The sequence below is a fragment of the Salvelinus fontinalis genome, chromosome 10 (assembly GCF_029448725.1).
Source record: "Salvelinus fontinalis isolate EN_2023a chromosome 10, ASM2944872v1, whole genome shotgun sequence".
In the NCBI taxonomy this organism is placed as follows: domain Eukaryota; kingdom Metazoa; phylum Chordata; class Actinopteri; order Salmoniformes; family Salmonidae; genus Salvelinus; species Salvelinus fontinalis.
Window position 1 is genome coordinate 21,924,319 of NC_074674.1, and position 14,953 is coordinate 21,939,271.

The 14,953-nt window shown below is 40.5% G+C and overlaps 1 protein-coding gene across 1 annotated transcript; it reads left to right on the plus strand.

The window, feature by feature from the left end:
• The first annotated feature begins 2,761 nt into the window (after positions 1-2,761).
• On the plus strand, positions 2,762-14,105 carry atp6v1g1 (ATPase H+ transporting V1 subunit G1). The gene is made up of 3 exons (XM_055936103.1): positions 2,762-2,949; positions 12,412-12,512; positions 13,332-14,105. The coding sequence occupies exons 1-3, from the start codon at positions 2,868-2,870 to the stop codon at positions 13,503-13,505; spliced, it is 357 nt and encodes a 118-aa protein (XP_055792078.1). The 5' UTR covers positions 2,762-2,867; the 3' UTR covers positions 13,506-14,105.
• Positions 14,106-14,953: the final 848 nt, after the last annotated feature.

The following is a 14,953-nucleotide window of genomic DNA, read 5'->3' on the forward strand; positions in this document are numbered from 1 at the left end:
GTCCACCTTTGGTAAATTCAATTGATTGGACATGATTTGGAAAGGCACACACTTGTCTATATAAGATTCCACAGTTGACAGTGCATGTCAGAGCAAAAACCAAGCCATGACTAAAGGAATTGTCCGTAGAGCTCCGAGACAGGATTGTGTCGAGGCACAGATCTTGGGAAGGGTACCAAAACATTTCTGCAGCATTGATGGTCCCCAAGAACACAATGGCCGCCATCATTCTTAAATGGAAGAAGTTTGGAACCACCATGACTCTTCCTATAGCTGGCCGCCCGGCCAAACTGTCAGGGAGGTAGCCAAGAACCTGATGGTCACTGACAGAGCTCTAGAGTTCTTCTGTGGAGATGGGAGAACCTTCCAGAAGGACAACCATCTCTGTAGCACTCCACCAATCAGGCCTTTATGATAGAGTGGTCAGAAGGAAGCCACTCATCAGTAAAAGGCACATGACAGTCCGCTTGGAGTTTTCCAAAAGGCACCTAAAGACTCAGACCATGAGAAACAAGATTTTCTAGTCTGATGAAACCAAGATTCAACACTTTGGCCTGAATGCCAAGCATCACGTCTGGAGGAAACCTGGAACCATCCCTACAGTGAAGCATGGTGGTGGCACCATCATACTGTGGGGATGTTTTTCAGCAGCAGGGACTAGGAGACTAGTCAGGATCGAGGTAAAGATGAACAGAGCAAAGTGCAGAGAGATCCTTGATGGAAACCTGCTCCAGAGCGCTCACCTTCCAACAGGACAATGATCCTAAGCGCACAGCCAAGACAATGCAGGAGTAGCTTCGGGACAAGTCGCTGAATGTCCTTGAGTGGCCTAGCCAGAGCCCGGATTTGAACCCGATCGAACATCTCTGGAGAGACCTGAAAATAGCTGTGCAGTAACGCTCCCCAGAGCTTGAGGGGATCTGCAGAGAAGAATGGGAGAAACTCCCCAAATACAGGTTTGTTAAGCTTGTAGCATCATACCTAAGAAGACTCAAGGCTGTAATTGCTGCCAAAGGTCCTTCAACAAAGTACTGAGTAAAGGGTCTGAATACTTATGTAAATGTTATATTTCTGGGGGGTTTTTCATATAAATTAGCAAACAATTCTAAACCTGGTTTTGCTTTGTAATTATGGGGTATTGTGTGTAGATTGTAGAATATTGACAATTTAATCAATATTAGAATAAGGCTGTAACCTAACAAAATGTGGAACAAGTCAAGGGGTCTAAATACTTTACGAAGGCACTGTAGGTCAGATAATATGTCTATACTTAAAAGTATTTTAGGTGTGCTTGATATACATTGGAGTTTGCACTTTTGGGACTATTCCATTACACAGCTAAAATTATTGTTATTAATCAAAGAAATTGAAATAGTCAATTATGAAATAATTAAGTTAATCCTGTCTCTACCAATGGGAATAGATCCCTTCGTTTCCGGGCTTGAGCACCTGTTTTTTCAGGCTTGTAAAAGGCATGAGCTGACTAACTGAACGTAAACTGTAGGCTATGATAATAAAAAGAGTCACACACTATGCTCCCAGAAATGTATTGGGTGAACCACAAACATTTCAGCATCACATTGCCTGCTTCAGGCTTAGAGTTCTTCACCCTCCCTGAAGAAAATGTGATGCCGAAACATTGGTGGTATACCCAATACATTTCTGGGAACTTATAAATAGTGTTCAACTCTCTTTATTTTTTATTGCCTACTGTTTATTCAGGCTGCAATAAGTTATGCATCCTCCAGGTGAGGCTGTTTCATATAATTTTACAATATTAGTCATTCTTTCAGTCTTTGGCTGTGCATACAATGTCCATAATGTGTTTGTTACAGTATAAACTGCATTTTGTTGACATTTTAGATTACTGTGTACTCTGTTTCAGAAATGGTTGTTTGTAGCCTATTCGAATACATGCTGAATGAATGTACACAATGTGTGAAGAAACCCTATTTATTAAACCAACATTTTATGCTAAAGAAAGTCAAGGGAAACATTGTTGGAACAATGTGTGTTATGAGTGGGAGAAGCTACTACTGCTACTCAGGCTAGATTTTTCTGCCCCAAACTGATGTAATATGGCACCTGCACCCACTGAAGGGATAAGTCAACAGTCTCCAGCTGCAGCCCCTTTCTGAGATTCCTTTACTCCTTTCATCACTCCCTTTCTTTTCCTCCTTCCCTAGCTTCCTTTCCTCCTACCCTAACTTCCTTTCCTTCATCCTATACGTTCCTCTTTACTGGCCATGGTAAAGACTGCATACATCCTACCACATACATCTGAACTCTTCCTTTTCTTTCCTTGATTCCTTTTCTCCTTTCCTAGATTAATTTCCTCCTTTCATCGATGCCTTTATTTTACTCCTTTCATCTCTCCCTTTCCTATCCTCCTTTCATAGCTTAAGGTAGTGAGGAAAGGAATCTAGTAAAGTCAAAGAGTTCCTTATGTGGTATGTGGTAGGGATTAACCACAGCCAGTAGAAAGGAAAGGAGGAAAGGAAGCTAGGAAAGGAAAGGGGGCGCTGAAAGGAAAGGAAGCTATGTAAGGAAAGGAAGGATGGAAAGGAATCTAGGAAAGAAAAGGTAGTGTTCACATGTATGTGGTAGGGTTTAACCACTGTCAGTATATGGTTATAGTATTGGTTTTAGTGACAAGGCTAGATTTAGTCACAGGCTGCTGCGGGATGCATCTCGGATACGCCGGGAGGCAAATCGACCGCACTCCCAGTCACGTGGTTTGAGCATGACAAAGGTATGATGCGTTGTCAGCTGACTGCAGTAAATTCACCGACCTTCTCTGCAAATACAGACCAGCAGCTGGAACCCCATCTTCTTGTGCATCTAGACCTCTCTCTCCTAACCGAATAATGGCTAGCCAGTCCCAAGGTATCCAGCAGCTACTGCAAGCTGAAAAACGAGCTGCAGAAAAGGTAGCAGAAGCCCGTAAACGTAAGTTAAAATCTGATAATCAACGGTTTAGGTAAGCTAAACTAGCTAGATAGCAGATTTGATTTTAGCTTGATTGGCTAACATTTTGCTGATAGGTAACGTTAGCTAGCTAATGGCATAACAAACATTTTATCAATAGATAGCTACTCGAATATACCACAGATTAGATAGGAATAAATTCATTGATTGGGTAACGGCAGAATGTGGAGATGGAAAGGCCTACAAAGCCTTGCTTCAATCCAAGCTAACTAGCTAGCAACATCTGATAGCTAAGTTAGCTACCAGCAGGTAAAAAAAAAAAAAAAAAATATATATATATATATATATATATATATATACAAACTGGCTAACTTAAGGTCTCTGGTTTGGTTTTTTTAGCAAATTATTGCCACCTGTAGTAACTGTTAGCTACTGTTATTTCTAGTAAATGTTGATACTCAAGGGTGTCGTGCACATGATGGATGCCAACCAAATGGGCCTGGCGCTGTGTTTTTTTTTACAATTGGCATTGGCTGGCTGTTCCATATCATACACAACTGAGCTAGTAAGATGTGAAATGTTCCATAGTGGTGGCAATTCGGCGACAACAATGGGTGTGTACGGTAACTCACCTATACTGTCCCCTTAGTAAATTATCTTGGGGAAACCACACCTAGTCTACATCTAGTGAAGATTCGTAGATATCATCTGATCTCACACTTACCATAGGCCTAGCTCTCAAGAACCCGGCAAGAGGCCTGTCAGACCTAACGCTTTGATCACACCGACAGCGTCATTGCATTTTGGTACACCAGATCATGGACTACAGGAAAAGGCGGGGTGAACAGATCCCCATTTTTTTTTTTTTTTTTTTTTTTTTGTGTGTTTATTTTACCAGGTAGGCCAGTTGAGAACAAGTTCTCATTTACAACTGCGACCTGGCCAAAATAAAGCAAAGCAGTGCGACACAAACAACACAGTTACACATGGAACAAACAAACATACAATCAATAACACAATAGAAAAGTCTATATACTGTGTGCAAATAAGGTATGATTAGGGAGGTAAGGCAATAAATAGGCCATAGTGGTGACATAATTTCAATTTAGCAATTAAACACGGGAGTGATAGATGTGCAAGTTAACCATTAACATCGGCAGGGCTGTGGAGCGGGTCGAGAGTTTCAAGTTCCTTGGTGTCCACATCACCAAAGAACTATAATGGTCCAAACAAACCAAGACTGTCGTGAAGAGGGCACGACAAAACATTTAACCCCTCAGGAGACTGAAAAGATTTGGCATGGGTCCCCAGAAGGCCAGCATCCTGGAAGAGTCGCCTCTTCACTGTTGACGTTGAGACTGGTGTTTTGCAGGTACTATGTAATGAAGCTGCCAGTTGAGGACTTGTAAGGTGTCTGTTTCTCAAACTAGACACTCTTGTCCTCTTGGTCAGTTGTGCACCGGGGCCTCCCACTCTTTATATTCTGGTTTGAGCCCGTCTGCACTGTTCTGTGAAGGGAGTAGTACACAGCGTTGTACGAGATCTTCAGTTTCTTGGCAAGTTCTCACATGGAATAGCCATAATTTCTCAGAACAAGAATAGACTGATGAGTTTCAGAAGAAAGTTCTTTGTTTCTGGCCATGTTGAGCCTGTAATTGAACCCACAAATGCTGATGCTCCATTTACTCAACTAGTCTAAAGAAGGCCAGTTTTATTGCTTCTTTAAGCAGAACAACAGCTTTCAGCTGTGCAAAATGGGTTTTCTAATGATCAATTAGCCTTTTTAAAACAATAAACTTAGATTAGCTAACACAACGTGCCATTGGAACACAGGAGTGATGGTTGCTGATAATGGGCCTGTGTAGACATTGCATGAAAAAAATAAAAAATAACAGCTGTTTCCAGCTACAATAGTCATTTACAACATTAACAACATCTACACTGTATTTCTGATCAATTTGATGTTATTTTAATGGACAAATTTGCTTTTCTTTAAAAAACAAAGACGTTTCTAAATGTCCCCAAACTTTTGAACGGTGGTGTACATTTTTATTTATCATAATTGTCTGATTCCACTAAAGACTTTTTGTTCTCTCTTACTGCGGAGAACACTTGGTTCGGTCTTGAACAATTTTCTGTTGAGTTGAATTTTAAGAGCTGGATTAAAAACTATCTCAGTTTATGGTATAAGCTATTTTCACATTAAGTTGACTAAAATGGTGCAGATCTCGGATCCTTAAAGCTTACATTCACTGCTCTTACGTTTTTGACTCATCCTGCAGTTTATACTTTTTTGTCTTTGTCTATAGTTTCTTTAAATGCTAGGGCTTTACAAACAATGTGAAGCGCAAGGCCTTTTATTTGCTAAACAACTATGAACAGATTTTTTTCCCCCCCATAAAAGTCTCACTCAATTTTGGCTGATGCCAACTTCTGGAAGTCACAGTGGGGCAGCGATATTTGGCTTTCTCGTGACTCTGAACGCTCCGCTGGGGTCATTACAATGAAAAATACCTTTGGTAATATTCTACACTTGGACTGTGACCCTTTGGTCACTATTTGTCTTGTGGTCAGTTACCATGACATTATGCTCATTGCTGTCAACTACTACGGGTACAACACCGAACATGAGAATGATGAGTTGCTTGAATCTTTAGAGAAACAAACTTCATTGGTTTATCTAAATTTCCCAATTTGTTATCATTGATAGGAGAGCACTTTAACATTACTATAGATAATTCAACTGATAGATGGCCCCCAGGTAGACCAACCAATCAGAATTTGGGTTTAATACTTTTTAATGGAAAAGTTTGATCTTACTGATATATGGAGAGAGGTTTCCGGCCGACAGATCATTCACTTGGAGTAACAAAACAGGTTCCAGACAATCCAAAATAGATTTGTCTTCTGTCGAAATGGATTGATGGTGAGTGTGTTGCTACAAATATTTGTACTACTCCCCTCACAGACCATAGGGCCATTTTACATTGATATCAAAATATTTACCCCTGATACTAACCTTGGTAGAGCATCCTATTGGATGCTAAATAGCTCATTATTAAATAATGATATAGTTAAATTTGAGGTTAATGATCTGCTCTCACACTTTTGGGAAAGAGCTTGTGGCGAGATCTTATTGCAAGAACTGGGAGCTCTTTACATTTGAAATGGCCAAATACCTTAGAAAATGTGGTACTAATCTTGCTAAGACCAGAAGAGCTGAGAAGGAAAAGGTGATCACTTAACTTCCCTTTTCTCAGAGGTCCCCAGCCAGCCTGTCGAGAAGAGGACATGTGAGTTAAAAAATAAACTGGATTTTATATATATAAAAGCAGAAGGAGCCTTTATTAGATCTAGGGAAAAATGGCTTGAGGGAGAACAGAATCCATCCTATTTCTTTAGACTTGAGAAATGTCACTCTGCAAATAACACTATCCATAATTTAAGCATCTATCACAGATGACCAAAAATTAATTGCTAACTACTGTAGCAATTTTTACAGGAAATTGTATAGCTCTACATACTGTCAGGAATCCAGATGTTTTTTGACTCCCTGAATAATGTTCACTCTCAGTGATATAGAATCTAAACAGTGTGATGAACCCATCATAGTTGAAGAGATTGTAGAGTCTATCAAACATCTAAAGAACAGTAAATCCCCAGATATTGATGGAATTACGGCAAAAGTGTACAACTTATTTTCTGAACAAGTAGCTCCCTTCCTACTTGAAGTCTTTTTAGAGTATTAAAACAATGTTCTCCCTCCTACAATGAGTCAGGGGTTAATAACACTGATACCTAAGCCTAGAAAAGAACTGCTGCTCATCGATAGCTGGCGTCCAATTTGTCTTTAGTCATTATTAAAATATTAAATTTACTACTTGCAAAAATAATTAAAGAAGTCCTGGATGCAATCATTGAAACACAAGCTGGCTTTATGAGGAACAGACATATTTCTAACAATATCAGACTAGTATTACACATACTTGACTACTAAGACCTAGTAACTGAGGATAGCTTCATAATTTTATAAAGCATTTGACAGTGGAGCGTTAGTTTCTCTTCCACCCTCTTGGGAAATTTGGCTTTGGGGATTTTTCTTCTGTAAGGCTATTAAGACTCTAAAGTCTATACGAATGGTAAACGCTCTATCAAACTGAAACATGGCACCTCACCTAGATTTAAGTTTAATAGAGGAATTAGGCAAGGTTGTTCTGTCTCGCCGCATCTATTTTTATGAATCACCCAACTTCTTACAAATGCTTAATAATAATCCTGTACAAGGTAATTCCATAGCTGGTAAAGAAATTATTATACGCCAGTTGGCTGACGATGCTACTCTATTTATTTTTCTGAAAGACTCTAGTCAGATATCCATATCGATCAATGTGATAGACCAGATGCTTTGGAAAAGGATGATATGTCTTAACATGAATAAATGTGAACTCATGGCTGTCAACGATTGTGACATCTTACGGTATTCCAGTGAAAAAATAACATATATTTAGGCATAACCCATTACTAAGGATCAGAAGTCTAGAGCACAGGTGTCAAACTCATTCCACGGGGGGCCGAGTGTCTGCGGGTTTTCGCTCCTCCCTTATACTTGATTGATGAATTAACATCACTAATTAGTTAGGAACTCCCCACACCTGGTTGTCTAGGGCTTTATTGAAAGGAAAAAACAAAAACCTGCAGACACTAGGCCCTCCGTGGAATGAGTTTGACACCCCTGGTCTAGAGGCTTACTAAACTTTAAACCTCATATAAAAAAACAGAAGCTAAATCAATGGCTACAGAGGGACTTACCTTCAGCCTTGGTTATTAGGGCTCTTCCTTTCAAGGATATCTCTAGAGAGTGGCATGTTAGTCTTTATATCTTGACGGTAAAATAAGCAAATAGCGAGACCAGATGCTTTTCAACTTTCTGTGGAGAAACCGTACCCACTACATTAGGAAAACTGTTGTAATGAACACTTATGAGTATGGTGGGCTGAATTTTTATTAACTTTACTAACATAAATAACACACGATCAATTGGATAAAACAATTCCTAAGAAGACCCACTTCTATCTGGGACTTTATTCCTCATGTCTTTACTTTTGGTGGCCTTAACTTCATGTTTTGCAATTTTAATATTGAGAAAGTTCCAGTGAAACTCTGCTTTTCATCAGCAGGTGTTCTTGTTATGGTCCTTAGTTTATAAGCATAATTTTCTCCACACAGACATTATAAACTCAGCAAAAAGAGAAACGTCCCTTTTTCGGGACCCTGTCTTTCAAAGATAATTCGTAAAAATCCAAATAACTTCACAGATCTTCATTGTAAAGGGTTTAAACACTGTTTCCCATGCTTGTTCAATGAACCATAAACAATTCATGAACATGCACCTGTGGAACGGTTGTTAAGACGCTTACAGATGGTAGGCAATTAAGGTCAGTTATGAAAACTAGAGGCCTTTCTTAAAATAAAAAGATGCCCAGGGTCCCTGCTCATCTGCGTGAACGTGCCTTACATGGAACCCAAACCGGCTGCGAGCGTGCGCCATCGTGCATCATTTTATTTTGACCCCCTACACCAAACGAGATCACGACACCCAGGTTAAAATAATAAAACAAACTCTGAACCAATGACAGTAATTTGGGAACATGTTGAAAAGCATTAAACATTTATGGCAATTTAGCTAGTTAGCGTGCACTTGCTAGCTAATTTGTCCTATTTAGCTAGCTAGCTTGCTGTTGCTAGCTAATTTGTCCTGGGATATAAACATTAGGTTGTTATTTTACCTGAAATGCACAAGGTCCTCTACTCTGACAATTAATCCACACATAAAACGGTCAACCGAATCGATTCTAGTCATCTCTCCTCTTCCCAGGCTTTTTCATCTTTGAACTTTATATGGTGATTGGCATCTAAACTTTCATAGTATTACCACGACAACCGGCAACACAGTTCGTCTTTCAATCACCCACGTGGTTATAACCAATGAGGAGATGGCACGTGGGTGCCTGCTTCTATAAACCAATGAGGAGATGGGAGAGGCAGGACTTGCAGCGCGATCTGCGTCAGAAATAGAAAGGACTTCTATTTTAGCCCTTGGCAATGCAGACGCGCACAATAATTGAATAACATAGATTTCAAAAATTATTTTGCAACGCTCGTGCCAGCAAGCGGTGTAGTCAGGGTATTAGGCATGCTGCAAGGAGGCATGAGGACTGCAGATGTGGCCAGGGCAATAAATTGCATTGTCCGTACTGTGAGACGCATAAGACAGCGCTACAGGGAGACAGGACGGACAACTGATCGTTCTCGCAGTGGCAGACCACGTGTAACAACACCTGCACACGATCGGTACATCTGAACATCACACCTGTGGGACAGGTACAGGATGGCAACAACAACTGCCTGAGTTACACCACGAACCCACAATCCCTCCATCAGTGCTCAGACTGTCCGCAATAGGCTGAGAGAGGCTGGACTGAGGGCTTGTAAGGCAGGTCCTCACCATACATCACTGGCAACAACGTTGCCTATGGGCACAAACCCACCGTCGCTGGACCAGACAGGACTAGCAAAAAGTGCTCTTCACTGACTAGTTGCGGCTTTGTCTCACCAGGGTTGATGGTCAGATTTGCGTTTATCGTCGACGGAATGAGTGTTACACCGAGGCCTGTACTCTGGAGCGGGATCGATTTGGAGTTGGAGGGTCCGTCATGGTCTGGGGCGGTGTGTCACAGCATCATCGGACTGAGCTTGTTGTCATTGCAGGCAATCTCAACACTGTGCGTTACAGGGAAGACATCCTCCTCCCTCATGTGGTACCCTTCCTGCAGGCTTATCCTAACATGACCCTCCAGCATGACAATGCCACCAGCCATACTGCTCGTTCTGTGTGTGATTTCCTGCAAGACAGGAATGTCAGTGTTCTGCCATGGCCAGCGAAGAGCCCGGATCTCAATCCCATTGAGCACGTCTGGGACCTGTTGGATTGGAGGGTGAGGGCTAGGGCCACCCCCCCCCATCCCCCCAGAAATCTCCGGAACTTGCAGGTGGCTTGGTGGAAGAGTGGGGTAACATCTCACAGCAAAGCTGGTGCAGTCCATGAGGAGGAGATGCACTGCAGTACTTAATGCAGCTGGTGGCCACACCAGATACTGACTTACTTTTGATTTTGACCCCCCCCCCCCCCCCCCCCCCCCCCTTTTGTTCAGGGACACATTATTCCATTTATGTTAGTCACATGTCACATCTGTTGTTGAATGTTGTTATGTTGATACAAATATTTACACATGTTAAGTTTGCTGAAAATAAACGCAGTTGACAGTGAGAGGACGTTTCTTTTTTTGATGAGTTTATATGGAATACGCTGGACATAGTTTAAATACTTCGTTTTTAGAATATTGGTGTCTTTTACTAAATTATAAGAAATTCTTATCATTTTACAAGATCCTAAAGATCTTGCAATTTATTTGGATGCCATTCCCTCAGGTGTTGCTTTATTGTTCAGGAACGTGTGAAGACCTGACCCTCAGAACATACCTACAATTAACCCTGTTGACTCATCAGATTTTGTTTTTATTTTAGTCCAATCAACAGAGCTATACAAGCCTCGTTTCAGCAGGATGTTGTATTTCTACCTTATGTCATGCCTTATTGGAATGGTTTTGTTGATAATATCTGTTGGGGGGGGTGGGGAAATTGGATATTGCCACACATATGTACTTAATAACAAAATTTAAGGAAGATTATTTTTAAAGTTATCCATAAATATTATTCTGCCAACCACTATATTAAGTAGTAAAAAAAACATGAATTCAAGTTGTACCTTTGTAATGACCAACCAGAAACAGTGTTGCATCTTTCTTTTACATTGTATTAATGTAAGGAATCTGTGGCTAGACATAAGTAGATTTATAATTGAACACATTTATAAAGATTTTACACTATTATAGAGAGATGTGCCGCTTGGATTTTTTACTTATGATAGAAATAAGTTGGAACAACTTCACTATTTTTTAGGCCAAATGTCATGTTCACAAATATACATTTACCAACAGAACACATGTTATTACCTTGCAAAAAGAAATTGAACTATTTTAAGAAAAATACTCTGAATTATAAATGTGTGTACGGTCCTTGTGTAATGTGATATTGTACCCCCTAGCCCAAATGTCCTTAGTATATTCTTTATATATTATGTTTTCCATGTACTTTTTGTATTGATTTGTTGTTAATAAGAAAAAGATGCCAAAAGTTCCCGGATGTTGTACTACATTCGCCAAAATACGAAGTGTACAAGCAGTGGACACTATTTCTGTGCTTTTAGGGTCCTTAATGCAATTCTTCAGAAAATGGGCATGGCTTCGCATCATTTTCAGATTCTTCAGAAAATAGCAGAAAATATGCAGCCGATGTCCGAGTGCGAATACCAATTCATTGCTTTAATTATGGCAAATGTTGAGCAATGTAATGACTTTTCAAATAAGTTACCTTACACATTGTTGGCTGACAATTTGTTAGCTACGCTATCCGTACGAACCACATAGCATATCATTACAGCAGTATGTGGTGGTAGGTTAGCTCGCTACCTAACGTTAGTTGGCTACTAATACAAACTTGCCAGTATATGAACTATATGCGATCTAACTACCCAATGTTTGACTTGATTATTCGTGTCATTCTTAGTTTAGCAAAGTAGTATAGTTGAGTGTTCTCAACAGACATTTGGGTGCTTTTGTAAATTCGCTCTGGCTATCTGCTCTGATGTCAGAGCAGTCTTCTCTGACTGTACCAGAGCGCAAAATAACTGAATTTACAAACGCTCAACACCTGCTGAATATGGCCAGTGTCAGCAAAAAAAGCGTAATTAAATTGTTGCCAGCAGCACAGTTAGTCACCAACCCTCTGGATAACATAACAGCCTAACCAGCTCTGCTAGAGCAAGTAAAATAGTCAGAGGTGTTCTCTCATTTGTGTCTGGAAGTAGCTAGCCAACGTTAGCTTGGGTGCTTGACTGCTGTTGTAAGGTCAGAACGCTCAAATCAACCCTACTCCTCGGCCAGAGCGTCCAGTGTGCGCTCCGAGATGAAACACCTTAAATTTGCAAACGGCCAATCTGACAATGCTCTGAATTTATAAACACCCAGAGCGCACTCGCAAAGTTGTAAAATGTCTAGCTAGTAATTTGTTATGCTAGCAAGATATTGCACAGCATCAACTTCCGGTAGACAGGCGACGCGCTAGTACGCTCAACTGAAAGGATAGTTTGTTTAGAGTATACTAAAATTAACTTGTAGTATGGGTATTCAACCACAGCGTAGGTCTCATTTCCCTAACAATAGGTTTTCCCACTTCCTCTTTTGCCAGGAAGCACACAACCAACTGCATAGTTATGGTAGACTTCATGGGACTGGGAATTCAGTGTCTGCTCCAATGCATTTGACTTACTAAGACTAAGTGCAGATTTGTTTGTGTTTTGATCAGGTAAGAACCGTCGGCTGAAGCAGGCCAAGGAGGAAGCCCAGGCAGAGATTGAGCAGTACCGTATGCAGAGGGAGAAGGAGTTTAAGACCAAGGAGGCTGCGGTGAGTCACTGGGGGGATGGTTTGAATTGGCAAAGGAGAAACGAGGCATATGCTTTCCTAGTCAAGGAACTGTAGTTGGTAGCGGTCAGAGTGAGGGAAGTAGCAGATAAGCAAATTGTTTTTGCTACTTTATTAACCAGAGCTACGGAGAGAGGGGGCACAGAGCGAGCAGCTGTAGCTACTAGGGAGCAGGGGAAGAGGTTTGAATGTGTAAGACGCAGGAGGTTCAGATCACCGGAGGAAGAGGGAAAGCAACCAATTAACTTTCGCTAATAGACAAACTTCTTGCAAGTTATTTGTCATCCCGTGCGATTACATAATACCTGTCTTGACAGGTATTTTCGTTCTCATTTTCCATTGATTAGAATTCTCCTGACTTGCTTGCTACACAAGCATAGCAGCCATGCAATTCTATGTGGGAAGAGCAAGGATCTGAGCACATGCCCTTTTGCAACTTTTTCGAAATCATTACTATTGAGTAGCATCATGCAGCCCATATGTTTTGATTTCTAAAACATTGTTCTCACAACTAAAGTTACCAATTAACTCTGATTTAAGTGTAGCCTATAAGACCTGTTTCAAATTTTCATTTTTTTTTTGTAATCGTGTATATTAAATGGATATGTTCCAAATGAACGCACCAGCAACTTGTATACATAGAAGCCTTAATTCATGGTCAATGAACATTAGACTGCCAGTCATTTGCCTGAGTTACCTGTTGACTTTCATGACCACCACAGCCCTACTTTATACTCACTGTATGTTTGTGAAGTGGTTTGTCTTGTAAGGTGGCCTTAATCACTCTCATTCCTCCATTAGGCTCTTGGATCTCATGGTAACTCTGCTGTGGAGGTGGACAAAGAGACGGTGGGAAAGATGGGCAGCATCCAGACTAGCTACCAGCGGAACCGCGAAGGGGTGCTGGGCAATCTGCTGAAGATGGTGTGTGACATCAAGCCAGAGATCCATGCCAATTACCGTTTTGCTGGCTAGACCCCCCCATCCATCCCTTAAACTAAGGAAGCACTGACACCCTCCCATTGCACTGCCATCAGTTTACATGCTTCATTGATACATCTATTACACCCAAGGAGCAAACTCCTTTCTCTGCCTGCTCACTTAAATGCTCTATTCATAAGTCTATGTTCGCTAGAAATTGAATCATCAGATGGGTATAAGATTCACATAGGTAGGCTATACATTTATCTAGTCTAATATAAAGCATTTTGACTCTCAATTGGTTAATCGAAGCAGGCAGAGTATGTTTTGGTCTGATGCAGTGCAATGTCTCTGTGGTTCTGTCTTATTGGCTTCTAGTATCAATGTGTATCTGTGATGGTTAGTGTATATGTGTGTCTTGCAGTGTGACATTTATTTATATGGACTTATTTGTGGAGACCAATAAAGTACTTATTCCAATTAATATAATTTTAGCCCAAAAATAAGCAATTCATTTTTGAAAATCAATCTGTTTTGTTTTAAATGTTTTCCTGCTATGAATATGAGATCCTGTGTGTGTATAGTGGACATTCTTCTGTTTAGACATTGTGACATGAAACTTTTAATAAAGTGTTCTGGTGACTTTAATCTCAATTGCTGAAATGACCATGTGTTTTTTTTCTTAATTTATACTCAACAAAAATATAAACTCAATTTCAACCAAAAACTCTAAAATGACGGAGAAATTAACATTCAAGGCAATAACATTCTCAGGCAATAGCTCTGGTGGACGTTCCTAGAGTCAGCATGCCAATTGTATGCTTGCCAACATGTGAACACTGCAGATTTTAGTGGTCTTTTGTACCCAGCACAAGGTGCACCTGTGTAATGATTATGCCGTTACAGCTTCAAATGCCACCTGTCAATTGGATGGATTATCTTGGCAAAGGAGACGCTCACTAATGGATGTAAACAGATTTGATTTGTGCACACAATTTGAGAGAAATAAGCTTTTTGTGCATATGGAACATTTCTGGGATCTTTTATTTAAAGGAAAAGAAAATGCTGCTGATGCTCCCAGGTGATATGACGTTTCCACCCTTAGGTCTTCTTTAGGCATCCATCTTTTATTTCAGCTCATGAAACATGGGACCAACACTTTCCATGTTTATATTTTTGATCAGTATATTTCCTCAGGCTACCTTACTGGCTATTTGTTTCCTAGGTTACAGCTAATGTAGAATTAGCGAAAGGCTGTGAGATTTCTCCCTCCAAGTACCTTGATGTGGAACCAGCCAGAGGGGTAGCCTATGAAGCAGGATTGAGGAGTTAACGAGGTCATTTTCGCCAACTCAGGATAACCGGTAATACGAAAGTGGCTCACCTTTTAGCCAGGTCAATTTCATAACTAACCTGCTCCGGGGCAGGCTAACTCCACTTGGTCAGTGTTATCCAGAATCCTTGGGACATATTTACCTTAATCCTTAACCATTTGAAATGTC